The sequence below is a fragment of the Carassius gibelio genome, chromosome B21 (assembly GCF_023724105.1).
Source record: "Carassius gibelio isolate Cgi1373 ecotype wild population from Czech Republic chromosome B21, carGib1.2-hapl.c, whole genome shotgun sequence".
In the NCBI taxonomy this organism is placed as follows: Eukaryota; Metazoa; Chordata; class Actinopteri; order Cypriniformes; family Cyprinidae; genus Carassius; species Carassius gibelio.
The window spans coordinates 21,137,093-21,159,506 of record NC_068416.1 but is presented as its reverse complement, the minus strand read 5'-3'; the positions used below and the strand labels follow the sequence as shown (position 1 = coordinate 21,159,506).

The window sequence follows — 22,414 nt, the reverse complement described above, 5'->3', positions numbered from 1 at the left end:
AACAAACAAACAAACCTAAAAAAATAAATAAAAAAAAAACTGTAATCTGTCCTGATTTCTCATGACTTGGAATCATGTGAGGAGTATAATCAAGACAGGATGAAGATGAATAATCCTCATGTGAACATTGCAGTTCAGCCTCTCTCTTCCCTTTAACTGTACTTTGCACTCCCTGTCAGTGAAGGAACGAAGTAGCTGCGACGTAACCGGCAGTCATTTGTTTTCAACAAGCATTTGATTTTTAACAACATGAGAGACAACTTAATGCAAATGAGCAACGACCGTGATGCTGCGATTACCAATGAGAGAACAGGAAGTCGACAAGAAGCCAACAGCACAGACTTGGGAGGCCTCCAGAGATATCACTGCTGTCGGTGCAAAGGCCCTTGAGAGTGAATGAGGAAAATGCTTGGCATTTGGAAAAGCGCCCGCCCCGACCACGGCATCCCTGACATTTCTCTCTTTCCTGATGAAGGAGAAAGAAAATGATGGAAGAGAAGACGGATGAGAAATGGGCTTGGCTGCTTGTTTTTCCCAAATGGCTCCAATATCCGGACAGCAATCAAAAACCATGGCTAATGCACACGGCAATCATGCTTTGTTACAAATCCAGGTCTGTGAGAGGAATAACATCTGCTCTATGTCAGAGCATAGTGCATCACTCGTTCTTCATTTAGCAAAGTAGTTTAGAGGTTGCAGCTGTAAGCCAAATACAAGACTATAAATTTCTATCTTTACACACTCACTTTGTCACCTGCAAGGTTGCTGTTGTGCATTTAAGTCTGTTATTTTAAAAGAACTTTAAATTGCTTTAGATAGACATTGAGAGTTTTTCAACCACAGTTCAAGTTTTGTTTCTTTTATAATTCGTTTTATTCTATTATTTCACATAAAGTTATCAAAACATTTTTTTTTCTTGTAGTATTCAGTATACTCACTTGGATAAGAGATTTGACCTTTTTGTCTTTTTATTCTTTTATACTGGTTTTAATCATTGTTTCTTTCCTTCTTACTCTCCGTCTTTCTTCCTGCCATTCTCCAATGAACGGTCATGCTCTGAATACGGACAAAGTGGTGCTTACCCCATCCGTTCCTTCATTCATCATTGTACTTAATGGCTGTTTAAGACTTATGGCTACACCAAGAGTACTTAAAGTTTGAGTATTACTAACTCACGGTGACAGGAGCAGCAATACAGACAGACCCTCCCAGAGTCCAGACACTTCTTCTGTGAAACTACCGGATTTGTCAATCACACAGAGGCGTGACCATTTCAAAATAGATTACAAATGTGCAAAAGTAGTCACGTTCACAGTCTAAAAGGCTTGTATTAGTCCGGAGGGATTTTTCTTATGATGAACAGCCTCCTCCTCTATGGGTATCTGTCTGTGGATATGTGCTTTCTAGTAAAGGTAGGAAGAGATCAAACTAGAAATGTCCCTAAATATCACAGTGAAAGTGTACGGTTCCCCTGAGCAAAAGTTTCCACAGCAAATGACTTTCTTCTCAACTCCTCAAGGACCAAAGTGAATTGGCTTTAGTGATGCAGGGTGGACAGCTGAATAGAGAGGGAACCGGCACTCAATATGACTGATAAGAATCATGACAGCTTTAAAAAGTATGAGCTATAAAATATTATTAAGGTGGAAAGCACGTTGGGCAAAGGTGCAGGGACATCTGACTGCAGATCACAGACATTCAAGCAATTCTGTGTGTCATTTGAAGGTACAAGAAAGCTGTACTTCGTAAGAGTCTCTAAGGTTTTGTAATTATTTTCAAGGAATCTCACGGCAATACCATGATTTTCACTTAAAATCAGCTAAAATAAAATTCTAACTTCAAATAAAAATAAAATAAAATGTACAGTTTAAAAATGCAGCTTAGGATGGGAATGGTGGATTTCTTCCTTTGAACAAAAATAAATAAAATAAAATAAAATAAAATAAAATAAAATAAAAATTAAATTAAATTAAATTAAATTAAATTAAATTAAATTAAATTAAATTAAATTAAATTAAATTAAATTAAATTAAAAATGTACAGTTTAAATATATGCAACTTATCAGGAAGGGAATGGTGGATTTCTTCTTTTGAAAATAAAATAAAATATAAAGTAAAAAATTAAATAATATATGGAAATCATGTATTTCTTCTTCTAAAAATAAACTAAAATAAACTTGTAAAAATACATAAATAAAATAAATACCTATGAGAGAGAGAGATAAACAGGCAGAGGTAGAAAGTTTAACGGGTCCAATTTACTGAATCAAAAGACTTCAAAGTAACTGTGTCTGAACCTTCGGCCTCAGGTTGACAATATCAGCTAATGAAGCAGCTGAGTTTCACTAAAAACTCAGTTACTGAATGAAGCCCTAAAAACCCTTGATACTTTTATGGGTTTTAGTAATTTGACCGTTACAAACAGCAACACCACTCCCAGTAAGTGTCTTACCATCCTACAGCCAAGAAGTGCTTTAATTGTATAGCTCATTATACATTTAGTACAGTTATAGAGGACAAGACCAAAGTGAGACTGCAATAAAGCAAGCACAGACAGTAAGACATATGCATTCAAAATAAAAGAATAACACTCCAGAAAATCACATTCAAGATAAGAGGAAGACGAAAACAGAAACAGAAGCTGAGGCTTGAGTGAATGCACACTGATTAACTCCAGCTCTTCAGGGGTCAGTAGGGATTTTGTGCTCTTTAACACTGAAGCTGAGAGACTGCTCAGTGTGCAAGCACATTATTCCATCCAATTAAAACTCTACGAGCTGCATCCGCCGCGAAGACCTCTAACATTTTACACCTCTGGTTCAACCTCCTAAACCCCAGGGTTGGAGATAAAGATAAAGGCAGGGAGTGAGTGAGATAAGACAACAGATATTGTTTGCAAACAAGTGCTGGTGTTGCCTGAGGAATAAAGTGCTACTGCGGTCATAATCATTTCAGAGATAGGACTAAATTCATCCATCACGACTGTCCTGAGTGTGATAAGCACATTCCTCTGTGGCAGCGTGGAATAAGAAAGAAAAGATATTCTGAAGAGAGTTGGAGCCCAAACAACATTGGACCCCGCTGACATATATTGTTCCGTATTCAAAGTCATATTTTGGGTTCCACAGAAGAAAAAAATGAATGCAGGTTTGGACACATCAGTAGCTCTTTTCAGCTTTTTAGCTACTTAATCATTTACTCACCCTCCACTTGTTCCAAACCTGTGCCAGTTTCTTTCTTCTGTTGAATGCAAAAGAAGATATTTTGAAGAATGTTGATAACCAAACAGCTGACAGTGGTCATTGGCTTCTACAGTATTTTTCCCATACTATGGAAGTCAATGGTTGGGATTAGCTGTTTGGTTACCAATATTCTACAAAATATCTTCTTTTGTGTAAACGACTGAAGGAAATTGATACAGATGTGCAACAATTTTTAAGGTCGCGTAAATCAGCGGTTCCCAACCTCGTCCCTGGAGGCCCCCCAACACTGCACATTTTGTATCTAATGTGATTAATCTAAGATTATAAATGTGATATTGCCTAATTGTAAGTGAACTACAGCTCTGTGTCATGAGTGCCACTCAATCTGAAAGCAGGTGATGACTACTAATCACCGGACCGGCTTTACTGACGAGATGCGCATGACAATCGAATGTGATTAATTGCACAACCTTAGTCAGAAAGCTCTCAGATTTCATCAAACATATCTAAATTTGTGTTCTGAAGATGAACGAAGGTCTTACAGGTTTGTAATGACATGAGGGTGAGTAATTAATGACAGAATTTTCATTTTTGGGTGAATTATCCCTTTAAACCCTGCATAACAAAACATTTTAACATCAAAATCTATCTCTACGCCACATACTGGCAGTCACTTTGTGAATTCCGATTTGAAAGTCTCCAGCTTTCTCAATTGAATGGAACACAGCATTAATATTTATGAAGTCCGGTAATTCCAAGATGGATCACTTCTGCTTTGAGCAAAAAGCGATTTGTTGCCAATACCAATTTTCACACAGGTTAGTGTATATGGGGCTGCACCTATTGAAGGAAACCTCTCTACAGACCCCTTGGCCTTAAATCCATCTCAAGGGATCTGTTAGGAAATAGATGTTTCATCCGCCTGGGTTCATTGATCTGTGCATTTGTGTTTTTCTGCTTGTGTGTCTATATTGGGGTGTGGGTCAGGGGTTCACCTGCTGCTAACACTATAATAACACAATCACTCTGAGTGCCGGGGTATTTGGATGAAAGCTATTTTTTCACTCTGGAGTGGTGGCTCACACACACTGAGGCTTACTTGCTCATTTCACAAAGACAGCTCATAGCAACCATTACAGTCAAGCTACAAAAAAGACAAAAATATACTATAAAAGTAGAATACAGTGCACAAACATTGCTATCATTTTTCACGTTGATATATTAGCTGTCTAGAGATACTTTCAAAGAAAGAAATAAAGAAAGATTGTTTTTTTTGTTTTTTTTCAAAAGTTTGGGGACAGTTTTTGAAATAAGTTGGATTTTTGTAAATGTCTTATCTTTTGGGGAAGTCGTGGCCTAATGGTTAGAGAGTCGGACTCCCAATTGAAAGGTTGTGAGTTCGAGTCCCGGGCTGGCAGGAATTGTGGGTGGGGGTAGTGCATGTACAGTTCTCTCTCCACCTTCAATACCACGACTTAGGTGCCCTTGAGCAAGGCATCGAACCCCCAACTGCTCCCCGGGCGCCGCAGCATAAATGGCTGCCCACTGCTCCGGGTGTGTGCTCACAGTGTGTGTGTGTGTGTGTTCACTGCTCTGTGTGTGTGCACTTCGGATGGGTTAAATGCAGAGCACAAATTCTGAGTATGGGTCACCATACGTATGGGTATGGGTTTATTTGCTTTCATGTTTATGGATTCCCACAGCAGCTATGAGGCATTGGAAACACAGCTTCCTGCCAAACCGCTGCCCAGAAATCCATCTCACATCTCTCTTCCGAACAGACATATGGCCTGAAGATAAAACATCCAGCACTCTCTCCAACGCTCTCTCTCTCCACGAGTGTATCTGGATCACCCTCCTTTTAAACTGCCATCTCCTCTCAATCCCATCATGAACCTAAAGGCTGAGCACAAAGCGAACTGCCAGCTTGAAAAGAGCTCAAAACTTTCCCTGACACCACATAATAATGATATTCACCTAAAAATGTGGTGAAAAAACTAGCAATGGAATAAACGCAGGATGTCTGGGCATATTATTCAACAGAAGAATAGCTAGAGGAAAAATCACAGGCACTTCACAGTGGACTCCAATATTTCTTTCTCTTTCTTTCATGCACAAACACACATGAGGGAAGCGCTAAAATCAAAGCGGGGCAGAGGTAAAACCACCCGGACTCTTTGGACAGAATATACAAACATGTTTTATCAGTCAACAAATCAGCAGATTTGTAGGATGCCTGTTAGACAGTGGGCAAAGAACAGTGTATTTTGGTAGGCAAAACCTGATACAAAAGACTGAATGCAACAAAGAAAACCTTTAAATATCTGGAAAGAGAAAATTAAAATTAGCATGTCAAAGAGCTGTGGAACAATTAACGTAAGAAATGAGAGAGAAATACAGACTAAGGAGTGTGAAATTCTTGGACAGTTAGAGAACACGATAAGACAAGTGAAGCAAAAAGCAATAAAAATAGATCAAATGAAAGAATGTGGATTAACGCATAAACTGTACCTTTATTCCTCCACACTCTGCGGCAGAGCCTCTGTCCACACCTGTGATGTAGATACCCAGAGAGTATTCAGCCCCTCCGCGGATCATGAGACCCAGAGAACGGCCGTCATCCAGAACCAGATTTACCTGCGAAGAGGAAGAGATTGTCTGATTAACAGCTAAATCAAATACAGAAGTTACACATTTAAAAATGCATTTTAAGTCAGGGGTGACTACGTTTTGTTTTTAAAGAGGTTAACACTATTATTTAGCAATGGCCAAAGCACTAAAAGGTGTCATTTCCTTTATATTCCAAAGGTTTAAAAAAATATATTCAACAAAAATATCAAGCAACACAATGTTTGTTTTTTTAAACATTAAAAATAATAAGAAATGTCTCTTTAGTTGCAAATCAGCATATCAGAACGATTTCTTAAGGATCGTGTGGCACTGAAGACTGCTGAAAATTCAGCTTTGCCATCACATGAATAAATGACATTCTAAAACAGGCTAGATTAAAACAGAAATCAGTTATTTAAATTTTTTTTTACAATTTAAATGCAATTTTTACTGTATGTTGGATCAAATAAACGCAGCCTTGGCGAGAACAAGAAACTTATGAACTTTTTAACAGTAGTGTATCTTGTATCATGCATTAGCAATCAGACATTTTAAAGAGTGGCTTAAGCATCCAAATACTTCACACAGACTGCTCTACACACACAAACACACTGAAATGTAGCGCTGACATTACAGCGACAAGGAAATTAAAATACTTCCCAACCACAACGTGTTGTTCACCTCTCAACTATAGAGCAGCCATTACTGTGCCTTACAACTATAATTCTCGACTCTAACAACCTCTGCGCCTTAGCGAACGACAGTTCTGCTGAACCAGCAGAAGGACTCATGTGACTCCCATGACCTCTTCAATGCGCGGCACACAAAAGCAACAATAGCGCTGTGATTAGAATGCATCATAGAATCCCCACAGACCCAATCAGACGGGGTCACCAGAGCACTCTGGGAGATCAATGCGGCAGTGCGCCATCTCATCCGAAACCAGCGCCCACCTAAAGCAACTGTCACCCCCTAGCACGCTGCTTAAAGGTTAGCACTAGCCATCCCTGAAAGGTCAAGGTGGCGTAGGGCCATACTCTGTTTTGTGTGTGTCATTGTTCATAATGCCACACATTTATAAATGTCTCTCTCATGAATGGCTTCTTATATTTATTTTTGATTCTTCTTGCAAAGCGTGCTAGGGGCCAAACAGACTTCGGCTTTCAAATGAGCTTTCTACGCAACTTTCATTTCTGTACCGAGGAAATCGTTAGAATTACCCTGCAAATTGTTTCACCACGTTGTGAGACTGAACAAGAGGGTAGTAAATCAGGGCGGACCGAGGCAGATTTCTGCTGCGCTGTGCAGTGCTGATGAAGTCGGCGTGCTGCGCTAGTGCGCTCGCTTCCAGCGGCTGCGGGGCCTGAGAAAGAGCGTGCGCTCTCCAATGGCCTTGGCAGATTTACACCTGAATGAACAGCTCATAAAACTCTCCCCCTATAACCACATTTAACAAATTCTGGCACACAGGTGAGAACAGAAGAAATTACGGAGGGGTGAGTAATAGTGCTAGGGCAAATCTGAGGAGCAGACAGAAAAAGTGTAGCACAGTTTCCATAAAAATAAGTTGCGTGGTGTAATATTAATTGTTTTCAACATTGAAACTAATAGAACTGTTTCCTGAGCGCTCATATCAATTAGAATGGCTCATACGACACAGAAGACTGAAGTTATCGCTGCTAATATTTCAGTTTTGTCATTGCAGGAATTAATAACATTTAAAAATATTGAGATATCATCGGAATGCAAATATTTTTTTTTGAATACTATCGTGAAAGAGAATGACTAGTTGTTTTTCCTTATTAGGATTATGAGATTAATTCAGAATTGTGAAATATAAAATGAAATTGACCTTTTATTCCATGGCTCCACAGAATGCTACTTAAAACCATCATTTTCTGCCACCAGATAAAAAACTGAATTGGTCTAGAAACCAGTTATTTTAAACTGTAATAATATTTCACAATATTATAGCTTTACTGCATTTTTTTATCAAATAAATGCAGCTTACGTGAACACAGACTTCTGACTTATGAATTATAATTTAAAGACAAGCACTTGTTCTCTATTTATTTTAAAAAAATGCATTACATTCAGACATTCTGAAGTGTGGCTTAAGCGTCCAAATACTACACACCTGCTGCTTTACACACACAGACCTCTGGCACAGAATACAAAAAATAGAGAGGTAAGGAACAGTGCTATTTGGGAAGCGGACAGAAAAAAAGTTCTCATATTTAAAAGGAGGCAAAATGGACAAATGTACAGTGATTGATCGCTTAATTTGTCCAACTAACAGTGTGCACTCACAGTTCCTTAGGCAAATAATGACGTGCAAACAAAACACATTTTTTTTTCTCACCCTTCACTGATTTATATATTTAATTCATATTGTTTAAAATTCATAACAGAGCACCTGCGTACAACTGCAGATGTCTTAGACTTGTTCAGGTCTGATGGAGACTGTGTAACTGTGGAACAGACTCTTGTATTTACTGCTTCTTAATGTTTCATACATATTCAATAATTTGCCGATAAAAGACACCTAGCCCAAAACACTAATCCACCGGTTTGGATTTGCTCCTAATAGACGGTATTGTTCTAAATGGAAATGCATCGACGTCAAGGGTTTATCAGTCGAGTACACATTGTGTATGTTTACCAGAAAGACTTCTCTGTAAAATGCTAATCAAACACGCACACTAATTCACACACATAGCTACAGTTTTTTTTTTTTACTAATCGAGTGAAATGAGCACAAAAAGCTTATCAGAAGTAACAGAAAATATCCCAAGTAAACCAAATCAGGCTTAGTTTTAAAGTGCTTCTGCCCATTAGCTAGCGGAGATGTGCGTGTGTGACAGCGGATAAATAATGACTTATAGAAAAGGGCAGCAGTCCGTTGGCACTTCAACAGCACTAAGGTTGTCATCAGCTGGCAAAAATAAGACAAAGAGCTTTGATTTAAGGAAATAATAGCACAGACAGTTTTCATGAAAGACAAAGTAAATTCTTCATTGGCACCTCTCTTACGCACCAGTGGAAACTCATTTCCACACTCAACCTGCGGTATACAGGAGCACTTAACACCACATCCATTTATTGAAGCTGGTGAGCTGTAAACAACGCAGCTTTAACATCGAGTGTTTAAAGACTCTTACACATGCAAATTATCAGAAGTTCTCTCTCTTCAGTTTACTGTATCTCAATAACTATGTAGTTGTCTTCCACTTGGAGCGAATGGAGGTTTATTCATCTGTTTCAGGGACAAAACTGCTTTATGAACATGCTTCATGAAGAAACTATTTTAGGAGAACTCTGCACTGAATTATTTTTATGCTAAAAGCGATTTATCTAAGATGATAACCATTATTTTGTAAGATTGTGAATGTGTGTGTGTGTGTGGTTCAGGTAAACACTATTTTATGGGGACAAAATCTCCCCACAAAGATGGCAATATCTGAAAAATCATTGTCCTTTTATTGGGTACAATGATGATTAATTCAAATAAAAATACACTTCTATCAACAAGTTTGGGGCGTGAAATTTGTTACAAAAGATTGTATCTATTTCAAATAAATATGGTTTACACACACAGATACATACACAAATTAGGAAGTAATAATGAAAAACATTTCTCAAGCAGCAAATAAGCATATTAGACACTGAATAAATAAAAATGTAAAAATGCTCAAAATGTAGCTTTTCCATCACTTATGTCAAATTGCTATGTATTTCACAATATTATAGAGCCTTGTTTTATTTATATTTATGTTTTATTTTTTTTTTATTTTTTTTTTTTATTTTCTAGACCACCTTTTTAATTATTAAATTAAAAAAAATCATACATTTTGAAATCACCATGAGAGTCATACACACTTCAGTAAGTGTAGTAAACAAAACCGTGCGTCTGCGTCATTCATTCACACAGAAGAACACAAAACATGAGGGATTCATATTTAAATTATATTTTGCCGCTTAATATTCACAGACACTAGTCCATGCCATGATTTGATTTAAGTATACAGACCTACTTTTGATCTATTCATCAAAAAATTTGTCAAATTACGTGACATCCTGTGTTATTCAGAAAAATTCCTTTTTTTATGACTGGATTTCGCAATTCCGGATTGTGGAAGTCATATGGCTGTAATATCATTGTTTTTAGTCTATTTGTAATCAAATACATGCAACTTTGGTGAGTTTTTAAATGGAATTTGGTCATATCCCTTTTACATGTGCTTCATGTACAGTGAACACATTAAACTATCTGCTAGCATTTAATTCATACAAATTTAGATGTAAACTTTCACCTTCTTCTCATCACCGTCCTGCAACAGCTGCATGTGGCTGCGGCCCTGACTGTTGGACCTGCGCAGGGTTGCACTGCGATGCTCCGCCAGCAGGTCAGGGGGTGGGGACACACTGCGCCCCTGTGGATCCACCCAGGTGTAGACATGATTTGTGACATAACCCCCAGGGATCCGTCCCACAGAACGCACTGACATGGAGAGCTTTTTGCTGCCCTTCAGCACCTGTTAAAGACAGTTACAGGGAGACATAGCCAAACAATCAATCTAGCGTATCTGCTAAGCGATAAAAAGCAGAGACAGTTATGGGAATGTCAAGATATTCATGCAAAAATGCTAACATTTTCACTCTGTAAGATAAATGCTCCATCAATAAGCATGCCGTACACAAACAAAGTAGCACACAGAGTCAACAAAGCTACCTGGAAACTGAAGATTAGCTCAAGCTACAAGATTAGCTCAAGCAACAATTTAAAGCAGTTAAACACTTAAAGTTAAACTGAAAAAAAAAGAAAAATGTTTCATTCATTTAATTAAAATAATTTAGATGTGAATCATTACCCTTTTTATACTGGATGAATTAAAAAATTGTACTAACAGTGTACTAACAAAAAACTAAATTAATTAAAGCTATTTAAAAGCTATTTTGGTAACACTTTAGAATAAGGTTCCATTAGTTAATGTTAGTTAATGTATTAATTAACATGAACAAACAATGAATAATACATTTATTACTGTATTTATTCATCTTCGTTAATGTTAGTTAATGAAAATACAGTTATTCATTGTTAGTTCATGGTAATTCACAGTGCATTAACTAATGTTAACAAGCACAACTTTTGATTTAAATAATGCATTAGTAAATGTTGAAATTAACATGAACTAAGACTTATAAATGCTGTAGAAGGATTGTTCTTGCTTAGTTCATGTTAACGAAAGTAGTTAACTAACATTAACTAATGGAACCTTATTCTAAAGTGTTACCGCTATTTTTTTAAATAATCATTAATAAATAGCTAAATAAATAGAGAAAAAACGTAAATAATAAGGATAAATAAATAGAGAAAAATAAATAAGCAGATAAACATAATTTAAAATGTAAAAAAATATATACACATTCTGAAGCTAAATTTTGAAACTATTTAAGAAGGCACTATCTTTAAAACTGTAATAAATAAACAGATAAAATAATTATTAAACAAAAAATAAATAAAAAGTTACAAATAAATAAAAAGATAAAAAAATTACTTAACATGTAACATTTTTATAAATAGACAAATACAATTATAAAGTACAATAGTACTTTATACAAGTATAAAGTATTATAAAATACAATAAATAAAGAGATAATTTTAGTTATAAATGAGATTTAATAAACATACATAAATAAATAAATAATTTAATGTATCTCACGTATATTTAAAATTAAATGGTAAATTTGCCCAATTCAAACAGTGAAAATCTTTAAGATTTTTAACACTTGCGGACAGATTTACTAACAGCCTACGCCAGCGCAAACAGTCTTTTATATTTTTGTCTTTTGTAAGGATTTACTAAAGACTTATTTTTGCGCCTGACCTTATTGAATATGCATTTGTTGTAATTTCCATTTCAGACAAAAAATTTAAAAATGTAAAAATTTACATTTTTTCTCATCAAACTACTGGTGTTCTTAAGTGTGAACATTGTCAGTAAATCACACGGAAAATTGTCCCCTCTCATCTGCGCTTTTATGGAATTGCGCTGTATAGTAAATCTGGCCTATATTTTTAAGCATATTTTTATTCATCCCAGTAAATTAAACCTTTTGATTTCAGTTCACCAATGACATTAAAATAGGGTTCAGATTCACTGAATAATATACACCAAATACAACTATATATAATACACACTAATTAAGAAAAAACAAAGCAATAACCAGGAGAATTTAACAAAATATTTATTAAATGAGGTGTAGACAATTCTGTGCAAGAATTTAAATGAACTGATGAATAAATTTAGAAGCAGTTTGCTTACATGAATTATTTGAACAAACCAATTCAATAAAACAGATCAGTTTTTAAAAAGCTACACATTGCTACTAGTTAGAAATAGCTATGTTATTTTGAAAAGAGCTGAACTACTGAAAGATAAAGTTTTGCTCCAACACTTCTAAAACACATGGTCAGATCTGAGCTCAGAGACATACAATACAGAGGAACATGGAAGTCCCTGTGGTGTTTGCCTCATTGGTCTCTGATGGCCTGCTATGCTCACTATCACTCCACAGATCAAGGGTAGTACTACTGGCACTGCGGGACGCCACAAGTTCAGCTGAGTGTGAAATGACACTGTTCTCTCTTCTACAACACACACCCATTTAAACAGATACACTAAACTGCCTTTAAACACACACCTCCCAATGCAACCCCAGAACGTATTATTGGCTTGAACTCCGAGAACTTCCTGTTCTCAGGGTGGCTTCACTGCATCTACTTCCTATGCAGCTCAGACTCCCTCACAATGCACTTCAGAAACGTTTAGGGAGTTTGTGTCTGCAGGCGTGCTTCTATTGCGTATCTCTGACCCAGTTCTGCTGAATGTTTACTGAGTTAAGTAGCAAAATACTGTGGTCCAGAAGTGTAACAAAATAAAACTGCTAATTCGTTAGTCACTCTTTCCATTGAAAATAAACACCAATTGTCAGGGTTTGCAAGGGAGGAACTCAAGTGCAGACAGGATTCAACACAAAAGGGTTTATTAAATACAAAAAGGGAAAACAAAAACCCACGAGGGGGAAAACAAGGGCTAGGGTAAGGACTAAATAACCAAACAAGACAGGGCTGACCAGATAAAGACACTAAACACTAACTATAAACAAACACTCACGGTATACAGGATACAATCACAGTCACCAGTGTGGAACACATCTGAGAAGCACATAAGTAACACAATGAACCGACGCAAGACAGAGCACACTAGGAGATCTAAATAGGGGGAACAATTAAGACACGACAGGTGACACAGATAGGGCAATCACGACACGACTAGGTTAACAAGGGGGGCGGGGCAAGGGAACGAGACAACACAAGCACATGGCCCAAAGACAAGGCCATGCGCTTGTACACAAAACAAGGGTCTGTCATGATCCTGCCTCAAGACTAGGAAAAATCAAGGACACGAGGGCAGGATCATGACAGAACCCCTCCCTTAAGGAGCGGCTTCCAGACGCTCCTCAAGGGAACATCAAACACGGGACATGACCGACTGGGACACAGACACAAACCAACAAGACATGACTAATAATAACAAAGGCAAACATGAAAACACAATGGCAGGGTTAGGGTGACATAACAAAAAAAACAAACAGGGAAGGGGAGGGGGCGGGACCACAAAGTTCATGGGGGACAGACCAGGGCGGGGGGGTGGGGTAGGAATCTTAGGAGGACAGGACGAAGGCTGACGACGGGGGGTACGGGCAGGTCTGGGTGGTGAGGGGCGGGGAGGGGTCTCAGGACAACTGACAGGGGACATGACAGGAGCAGACAAGGGACGCGGGGCAACACTTACGGGACGCGGGGCAAGGCTTACAGGACGCGGGGAGACGACAGCTGGACACGGGGGAACAACATCTACTGGACACGGGGCAACATCTACTGGACACGGGGCAACATCTACTGGACACGGGGAGACAACATCTACTGGACACGGGGAGACAACATCTACTGGACACGGGGGGACAACATCTACTGGACACGGGGGGACCACAGGACACGGGGGGACATTAACGGGACACGGGGCCACATCAACAGGACACGGGGAGACAACGGCTGGACATTTGGGACTTCTGGGGACAGGGTCAGGGGACAAGACAGGACTGACGGGGATTTCTAAAATTTGGACAAGACGGGACAAATAATCAGAAAATGCTTTAGCAGCTAGGACAATTGGCATCTCCTTATGAGATGAAACCGACTGTACAAGAGTCTTTGCTGCAGAGTCGGCCGCGGCTCTCTCCTCCGCTCTCACGACTGCCGACTTGCATACAGCTTTCTTTCCCGGCTCGGGCACGCTAGCGCTCACCGCTGCTGACTCGGACACGCTCACTGCTGCTGGCTCGGACACGCTCACTGCTGCTGGCTCGGGCACGCTCACTGCTGCTGGCTCGGGCACGCCAGCGCTCTCCGCTGCTGGCTCGGGCAAGCTCACCGCTGCTGGGTCGGGCACGCCAGCGCTCACCGCTGCTGGCACGGGCACGCCAGCGCTCTCCGCTGATGGCACGGGCACGCCCACCGCTGCTGGTACGGGCACGCCAGTGCTCTCCGCTGCTGGCACGGGCACGCCAGCGCTCTCCGCTGCTGGCACGGGAGGAAACGGGGTCACAGGACCGGCAGGCCCCCTCTTCCTCCTCTTCCTCCTTGGGCGCGGTGCAGAGACCACAGCTGGGTCAGAGGCGGGTTGGGGGAGTTCGGTCTCTGGCAGGGCTGACTCCGACGATTCCGAGGCAGACTCCCACGATAACCGTCTCCCTCGCTTCCCGGGGAGACCGACGGGTGTGGGAGGCACCTCAGGACTCGGTGAGGGATGTGCCTGATCCCCCAGAGTGGCCACGGCCAGGATACGACCCTCTGGAACCGTTGGCAGCTGGGTAGGTGGGGACCTCTGGGGCTCCTCCTCTTGCCCGCTCGCTCCGGAACGACCTCCCCTGGTCCCCCGGAACACCACAAGGCGAGAGCCCTCAAAACAATCTCGCTGGCTGGCTGATGCCATCCAGCATTGCCTCCTGTCTGCTGAGTTCCTTGGTGGTCGGTTCATTCTGTCAGGGTTTGCAAGGGAGGAACTCAAGTGCAGACAGGATTCAACACAAAAGGGTTTATTAAATACAAAAAGGGAAAACAAAAACCCACGAGGGGGAAAACAAGGGCTAGGGTAAGGACTAAATAACCAAACAAGACAGGGCTGACCAGATAAAGACACTAAACACTAACTATAAACAAACACTCACGGTATACAGGATACAATCACAGTCACCAGTGTGGAACACATCTGAGAAGCACATAAGTAACACAATGAACCGACGCAAGACAGAGCACACTAGGAGATCTAAATAGGGGGAACAATTAAGACACGACAGGTGACACAGATAGGGCAATCACGACACGACTAGGTTAACAAGGGGGGCGGGGCAAGGGAACGAGACAACACAAGCACATGGCCCAAAGACAAGGCCATGCGCTTGTACACAAAACAAGGGTCTGTCATGATCCTGCCTCAAGACTAGGAAAAATCAAGGACACGAGGGCAGGATCATGACACCAATGGTGCTTTGTTAATCCCCAAAAATGTTTCAAAGCCCAAAGTTTGGATTTATTTGGTAGTTAATCTGGTCCGCATTTGCTTTCGTTTCTTGCCTGGGACGGGATTTGACTGGGTTGTTTTTTGGTGATAGGGGAATGCAGAGAAAACACAAATATAATGCAGACACATCAGAATGAACAGGGGATAAAAGAGAAAGGGAAAAGATGAAAGACATCATTCAAATTTCTTAAAGGGATAATTCATCCAAAAATTACATTCTAATGTTTTCGCACCCTTATGTTGTTCCAAACCTGTTTGTGTTATACACAAAAACAAAATTTTAAATAACTGTACTGGTTACTCTCTGAAATTATAATGAATGCAGACTAACACTTGACATGAAAGAAATTCCCACACAAATATAAAAACAGTAGTCCATATAATTTTAAACAACAAGTCCGATTTTTTTATGTTTTTAAAAGTCTCTTATGCTCACAATAAAGGTGCATTTATTTTAATTACAATACAGTAAAACAGTAATATTGTGAAATATTATTACAATAAAAAAAACTGTTTTCTGCTTTAATCTGTTTTAAAATTCAAAGCTGAATTTTCAGCAGCCATTTTTTTTTATATTTTTAAATAAATATAATAGTCTTTTCTGTTACTTTTGATCAAATTATTGTTTTTGCTGTATAAAAGTATAAATTTCTTAAAAAAAAAAAAAGACTGCACCCAGCCTTTTGAATGGCAGTGTTTATTGTTAAATATTATATTATAACATATTTAGATGCTTTTATGAATTTTTTGTTTGTATCTTGAAGCTTGGAAGTCCCATTCACTGTAACTGCATGAAAAAACAAAACAACAAAAAAACTAGTACATTCTTCAGAACTCTTTCTTTTACATTCCACAGAAGAAATAAAGTCATACGAGTTTGGAACAACATGAGGGTGAGTAAATGATATTCCTTTTTCAGTGAACTACTGCTTTAACAGACTAGAGGAGAAGATAAAAAACAGCTTTGTCCCTGCTGTGAATACTAACAAATAAAAGAGTGCCTGACAGCGAGATTCTTAATGCACCATCGCTGCTCTAAAGTGCTGACTGTGACACTGTCTGATGGAGTGTGTCAACAAATGAGTGGAGTAACCGAATACTGTTGGAGGAGAGAGAGAGAGAGAGAGATGGAGATGGAGGGATGGAGAAGGAGAGAAAGCAGGCAGCTTATCAAATGCTTCTTGCCACAATGTCACCTTAGGAAAGCCAATAATGCCAATAATTTGGGAAAATGTATTAATGTAGCTCCAAGCAAGAACGGAAGGACATAATGGAAGAAAGTTTCATGCCACATAGAGAGAAAGGAAATGTTGGGTTTAGTTCATCCAGACAACTTAAACTCAACCTAAAACATGTGCAACTCATTTTACTTCCATAAATTTGACGTTATAGAGGTGGAGCAACACCGTAAGACTAGGAATGCACATTAGGGAAGAAAATAGTCAATTTTGATTTCATGTTGACTTTAAAGGCCATGAACACTTAAAGCTAATTACTCCAAGTCATTTCAGATCAGAGCCTGATGGCCTTACCAATTCACATGAACAGCAACACACACAAACAGACAAACACACACACACACACACAGACTGAGCTGCCAGGCATTCTGTTTATTTACTGCCATTTCCAATGGGACCGATAAAGCATCCGAGGGTAGAATGAGAAATCAAGTCGTAAATGCCGAATGTCTGAGCATGTGATGCTCGAGAGCAATGACCAGCTGGCATGGATATTGAAGCAAACACAAAATGCATACATAAACAGACAATCTGTGATTGTTGCTTTGAATTAGCATAACAAAAAGGGGCCAATTAGATGATCACAAAGGGTAATTGGGTCTGGTTAGCAGAGCCGTGTGCTCAGAATGCGTTTATGAGATTACACACAGACGAGCTAGGAAGGGATGCAGGAGACATTTGCATGTGATTGAGCGATTCAGGATGAAAACCAGGAGGATAATGAATATAAAATATTTAAGAATCAATGTAGGACAATAAGATGGATAGGAGGCAGTTTCTGTGCTCATACAGTATATAATGATTTTTGTGTAGGTGTGATTATATCATACAGTTCTTTCATGTACTGAGTTATGACCTTTAAGCACCATAATACAGTAAAAATGTAATATTGTGAATTTTTTTTCATTTAAAATAACTGTTTTCTATTTAAGCATATTTTAAAATGCGATTAACTCCTGTTATGGCAAAGCCAAATTTTCAGCAGCCATTCATTCTTAATATGTTGATTTGGTGCTCATATGACGGAAATGTAGCTAAATCTTAAAGAAATCTTAGCCATCTTCAAGAATCGGCTTAAAACCCATTTCTTCCATCTTTATTTGACCCTGTAACTTTAACACTCACTATTCTAATTCTATTCTTTAAAAAATCTAACTACCTTTCTAATCTTTTTGTATTCTATTTTCTTTTCATTTATTATGCAATTGTATATGTATGTGTGTGTGTATGTGTAAAGACCTCTAACTAGCTTGCTCTATTCTTTTATTTTTTATTCTATCTGTTTTCTTTTTATTTATTATATTAGTAAAATCCCATGCTACGTGTACTGTGTTAACCTAACTGAGACTTGTTATAGCACTTATATAACATTGCTCTTTTTGTTGTTTTTGATTGCTTCCACTGTCTTCATCTGTAAGTCGCTTAGGATAAAAACTTCTGCTAAATGAATAAATGTAAATGTCACACCCCTCACCATACTGTGATGTCATCTTCCAGCATGACGTAGGGACATAATTACTGATTATAATGGCTTAATACTGTTTTTTTATGCATTGCACCGTGTAAACATAAAACCATGTCTGCATTTGTGATTGGAGAAATTACAAACAATAAGCACGACTTTACACTGCTCAAAACTTGTGTTTGAATCATCAATGTCAAATTCTTGAAATATAAAAAAATGTACTTACAGACTGTGAGTCAGAACATCCTGCAGATCAGTAAACAATCCACCATAAAATGCGTTGCACACATCTGAATATTGGGGTTGAACTGTTATAAATACAACTTAACCACTAGTCCTGTCCTCTTTTGGAAGGCCAAACAAACTTTCTCTTTCACAACGAAACACAGCGTCACACTGAGGGAGAGGAGCCCGGCTTGAAAACGGTACGGCCGGCAGATTCGATGAAGAAGCTTGCGGCAACCACATGTGACGACCCTAAGATACTGTATCTTTCTATCAAAGATTCATCTGAACTGTCAGATGTTTCTCCTAAAACTCTTTACAAGAAAAAGTAGTTCCACATAAGACAGTGATTGCGGACATACAGCTATAAAACTAATATGAATAACATAGCTGAGAACATTTGGTTTTAGAAGAATCTGATGAGAAATCTGATTGGTTTTAGAAGAATCTTGAGTTCAAACTGAAATCTGTAACAGTTGATTGCAGACTTGGCACATTTGCGATTACTAGGAGGATCACAAGTCTTTCCATTAAAAGTTTCCATTAGATCTAAATTTAATCTCCTTCTCAAAGGTTTCTCAGACTATGCTTATCCCAGGATTACCCTTTTTTTAACCCAGAGTTAAGACCACTTTCAACCCTGGGTTAGTGTTGGCGCCAGCAACAGATAATGAATAATAAACTAAACAACACAGCCTCATTAGATACTCAAGCACTTTATACAGCCGCATAAACCTCCACATTGTAATGTCTAAGTGGAAGCCATTTAAAAAATGATGACAGCCATATTAACTGAAGCATCTAAACCAGGCGGCATGCTTACTGCAAGCTGAACTCTAGGCTAATGTTTTGAGCCTTGTAAATACACAACTAAGCTGGGGAAAGTAAAATTTTAAATGAACAAGTTACAATATTCTCTGATATAAACTCTGTAATGGATTATAAGACAACATTTCAAGTAAAAGTAATGCACCAAGTAACTTTAAAGCACTATGCTCGATTTCCAGAAACTGGAATTGTTTGTTTGTTTTGCTTTAAAAAGTGCTTATTCCCACCAACACAGTTAACATGCTATGACAAGCAGGCTGTCCATTCACCTGTGACTGCCATGAGTCATGTATTCCCCTTAGGCATTACTGCATAAGCAAAATCTCATTTACCAAAGCGATAACAAAACAATTTCTCATGTATTCTTTATAATGTGAGACCGGGCACAATAACGTTCAATTTAAACAATAGTTTCTCACTAAAGGATAATGAATTATGTTCAAAGTTAAGTGGTAAAATGGCAGAATTGGTCAGAAATGTCATCTGGAGAACAACATGTGTTGCTGGCAGTGAGGTCTGATATAGTTTGACAGCTCTAGAGAGCACTGACATCTTTCAACAGTTCTGTCCAGAGCTCTGGCATCTTATGCCGGACGGATCGATCGGACTACGCCGAGCTGCTGTAGCAAACATTTCTCGCTCTAAGTATCCTTCTTTCCATCAATCACCTTTCCCTGCTTTCCAACTTCTTGTCTCATCTTTCATTCTTATTTATGAGTTATTTAGCAGGGGTCGCCACAACATGGGGATACACAAGCAGGATAGAAAAGAGAGGAGTGAGAAAAGAGAGCGCTTGACTTAAGGGCAGATTTGGTGCTTGAATCAGGGAGAAGATTAAGGGAGACTTTTCACTCTTTGACTGAAACATGAGAAAACAGTTTAAGAGCTTTTGCAAACAAAAACAGACAAAGCATTGTGGGACATACAAATATAGTACCAACAAACAACGGTATCATCTCTCCGGGCTTGTTGAAGACGTCTATGTCAGGGAGAATTGTTTCAGTTAAATCAAAGATGACAGGCAACAGGATAAACATACTAATGCTCTCCTCAAAATGCAAAAACAGCTCGAATCAGACTCTCAAATGTATGCAAATGCAGTATGAAGCCTGTCAAAGTACCACACTGCAAAAAAAAAAAATCCATTACTTAATCGGTATCTTTGTCTCGTTTCGCATTGAAAACCATCTAAACATCCTTAAAACAAGATCAATATAATGGAGAAGCAAAATTGCAAAAGATATTAAGACTTGACTAACCTGATGAGAAATAAGATTTGAATGAGATCGGAGAATTAGTTTATATGCTGAGGAACCAGTGTTGTATGTTACTGTTGCTTCATCTCCTATAATCACCTTCACCCAGACATTACCAGAGCTGTCATGCTAAAGGAGATATGCTTTTCCCAACAGTCCGTAGCATGGATACTTGGTCCTACATGTCAGAGCAAATGCTTTTAGAGACACACAAAACAATGCATTCACAAGCATAAAGACTCACAGCAAACAAAACATAAACGTATGACCTTTATATAACAGATAAAAGCACTTAGAACAGCACCAAATTCATACTGTGTGAGACACCCAATCTTTTTTCCACTAGCTCAGTGTAAAAGATTGAAAATGCATAACAAGAAAAGACTGTAATTACAACAGCTGGATGTAGTCCTGTTGGGCAAACTCAAATAAGATTTCTTCTGTGAGATCTTATTATTGTGTTGGCAAACGGTGCCACAGGCAGCGCTCGCCAGTGCTGTATTATACATTTGGTTATAGAATGACATCTGATTTTTTTCTCTGCCTGGAAGTGAGGGATAGATGAAGAAATTGAGAATGATACATTGAGAAATAGGAAAAAATATCTACTATTCGTGTCCATGGCCTGCTGTTCTACATTTGCTCCCGGACCTCCCGGTGTGTATTTGCTTCTGAGGTGAAAGGTGGCAGAAAATTAACAGAATTTTCATTTTTGTGTGAATTTATTCCTGTGAAGTCTGTAATTCACTGCAGAGGATCCACTGGTGAGCAAGTGATGTAAAGCTACATTCCCTCAAATCTGTTCTGATGAAGAAACACGCACATCTACATCCTGGATGGCCCGGGCGTGAGCAAATTTTTGGCAAATGTTAATTTTCGGGTGAACTATACCTTTAAAAGCAAAATGTACTTAAAGATTCCCACTCTTTTTAACATATACTTGAATTTTACAGTTATTTATGATCTACTGCATTATTCACATTTCAACAATATAAACTTAATTAATAAGAATTATTATTTTATTTAAATTTTTATACATTACTTAAAACACACTTTTAAAATCACGCTACCACATATGTAACCCTAGACCACAAAACCAGTCAGAAGGGTAAACTTTTTGAAATTGATATTTCCATTGATTTGTATAATGTATAAATAAGCTTTCCATTTATGGTTTGGAATCTCAAAAAACTAAATATTGAGAAAATCACCTTCAAAGTTGTCCAAATGAAGTTTCAAAAATTACGGTTTGATATATTTATGGTAGGAAATTTACAAAATATCTTCTTGGAACATGATCTTTACTTAATATATTAATGATTTTTGGAATAAAATAAAAATAGCTAATTTTGGCTTTTGCTACAATTATACCCGTGCAACTTCTGACTGGTTTTGTGGTCCAGGGTCACATACAGTATATCCAGGTTTTCCAAGGTTGTGGAAACTCTAGTTCTTCAATAAAAAATTAATAAATAAGTCATCTTTATTGATATTTTTTGAGGCCCCCTAGTTGGTCCTGACCCCCTGGTTGAGAACCACTGGTGTAAAGATATAAGAAAGCCATTTTTAGGTTGATTTCCCTAAAAAGTGTAAATACTGTGATTCTGTGTTGCTATCAATACGAATTTCAACCAGGCCAATGCTACAACATTGGCTCAACCAATGGTGTGAATTTGGGGCATGACAGTGTTTAATCATTATCATTTTATATTCAGTCTCACAAAAATGTAGCTCACAATAGAAGATACCTCTTTTCAGACTGCAGCAGTCATGACAGCTTTCCACAGTTCAGTACACCTTTCTGTCCCCCAGCTCTCACTGCACAGGTTACCTCAGTTCATTATTTGTGCTCTGCTTGTGCTGGCAAGCTAGAGAGTGACTCTGGGACCATACCGCGAGCGTGTGTGAATGGCTAGGAAAAGCTGTTGACCCTGGGCTCAAA

General features: G+C 38.6%; 1 protein-coding gene across 1 annotated transcript in view; it reads right to left on the bottom strand.

Moving 5' to 3' along the window:
* The window catches only part of LOC127986446 (whirlin), an 82,908-nt gene that overhangs the window by 29,653 nt on the left and 30,841 nt on the right, over window positions 1-22,414 (bottom strand). Inside the window, exons 3-4 of the mRNA XM_052588707.1 lie at window positions 10,127-10,348; window positions 5,715-5,840 (exon numbers count right to left, since the gene is read on the bottom strand). Coding sequence (XP_052444667.1) covers window positions 5,715-5,840; window positions 10,127-10,348 — 348 coding nt within the window. The remainder of the gene's footprint in view (window positions 1-5,714; window positions 5,841-10,126; window positions 10,349-22,414) is intronic.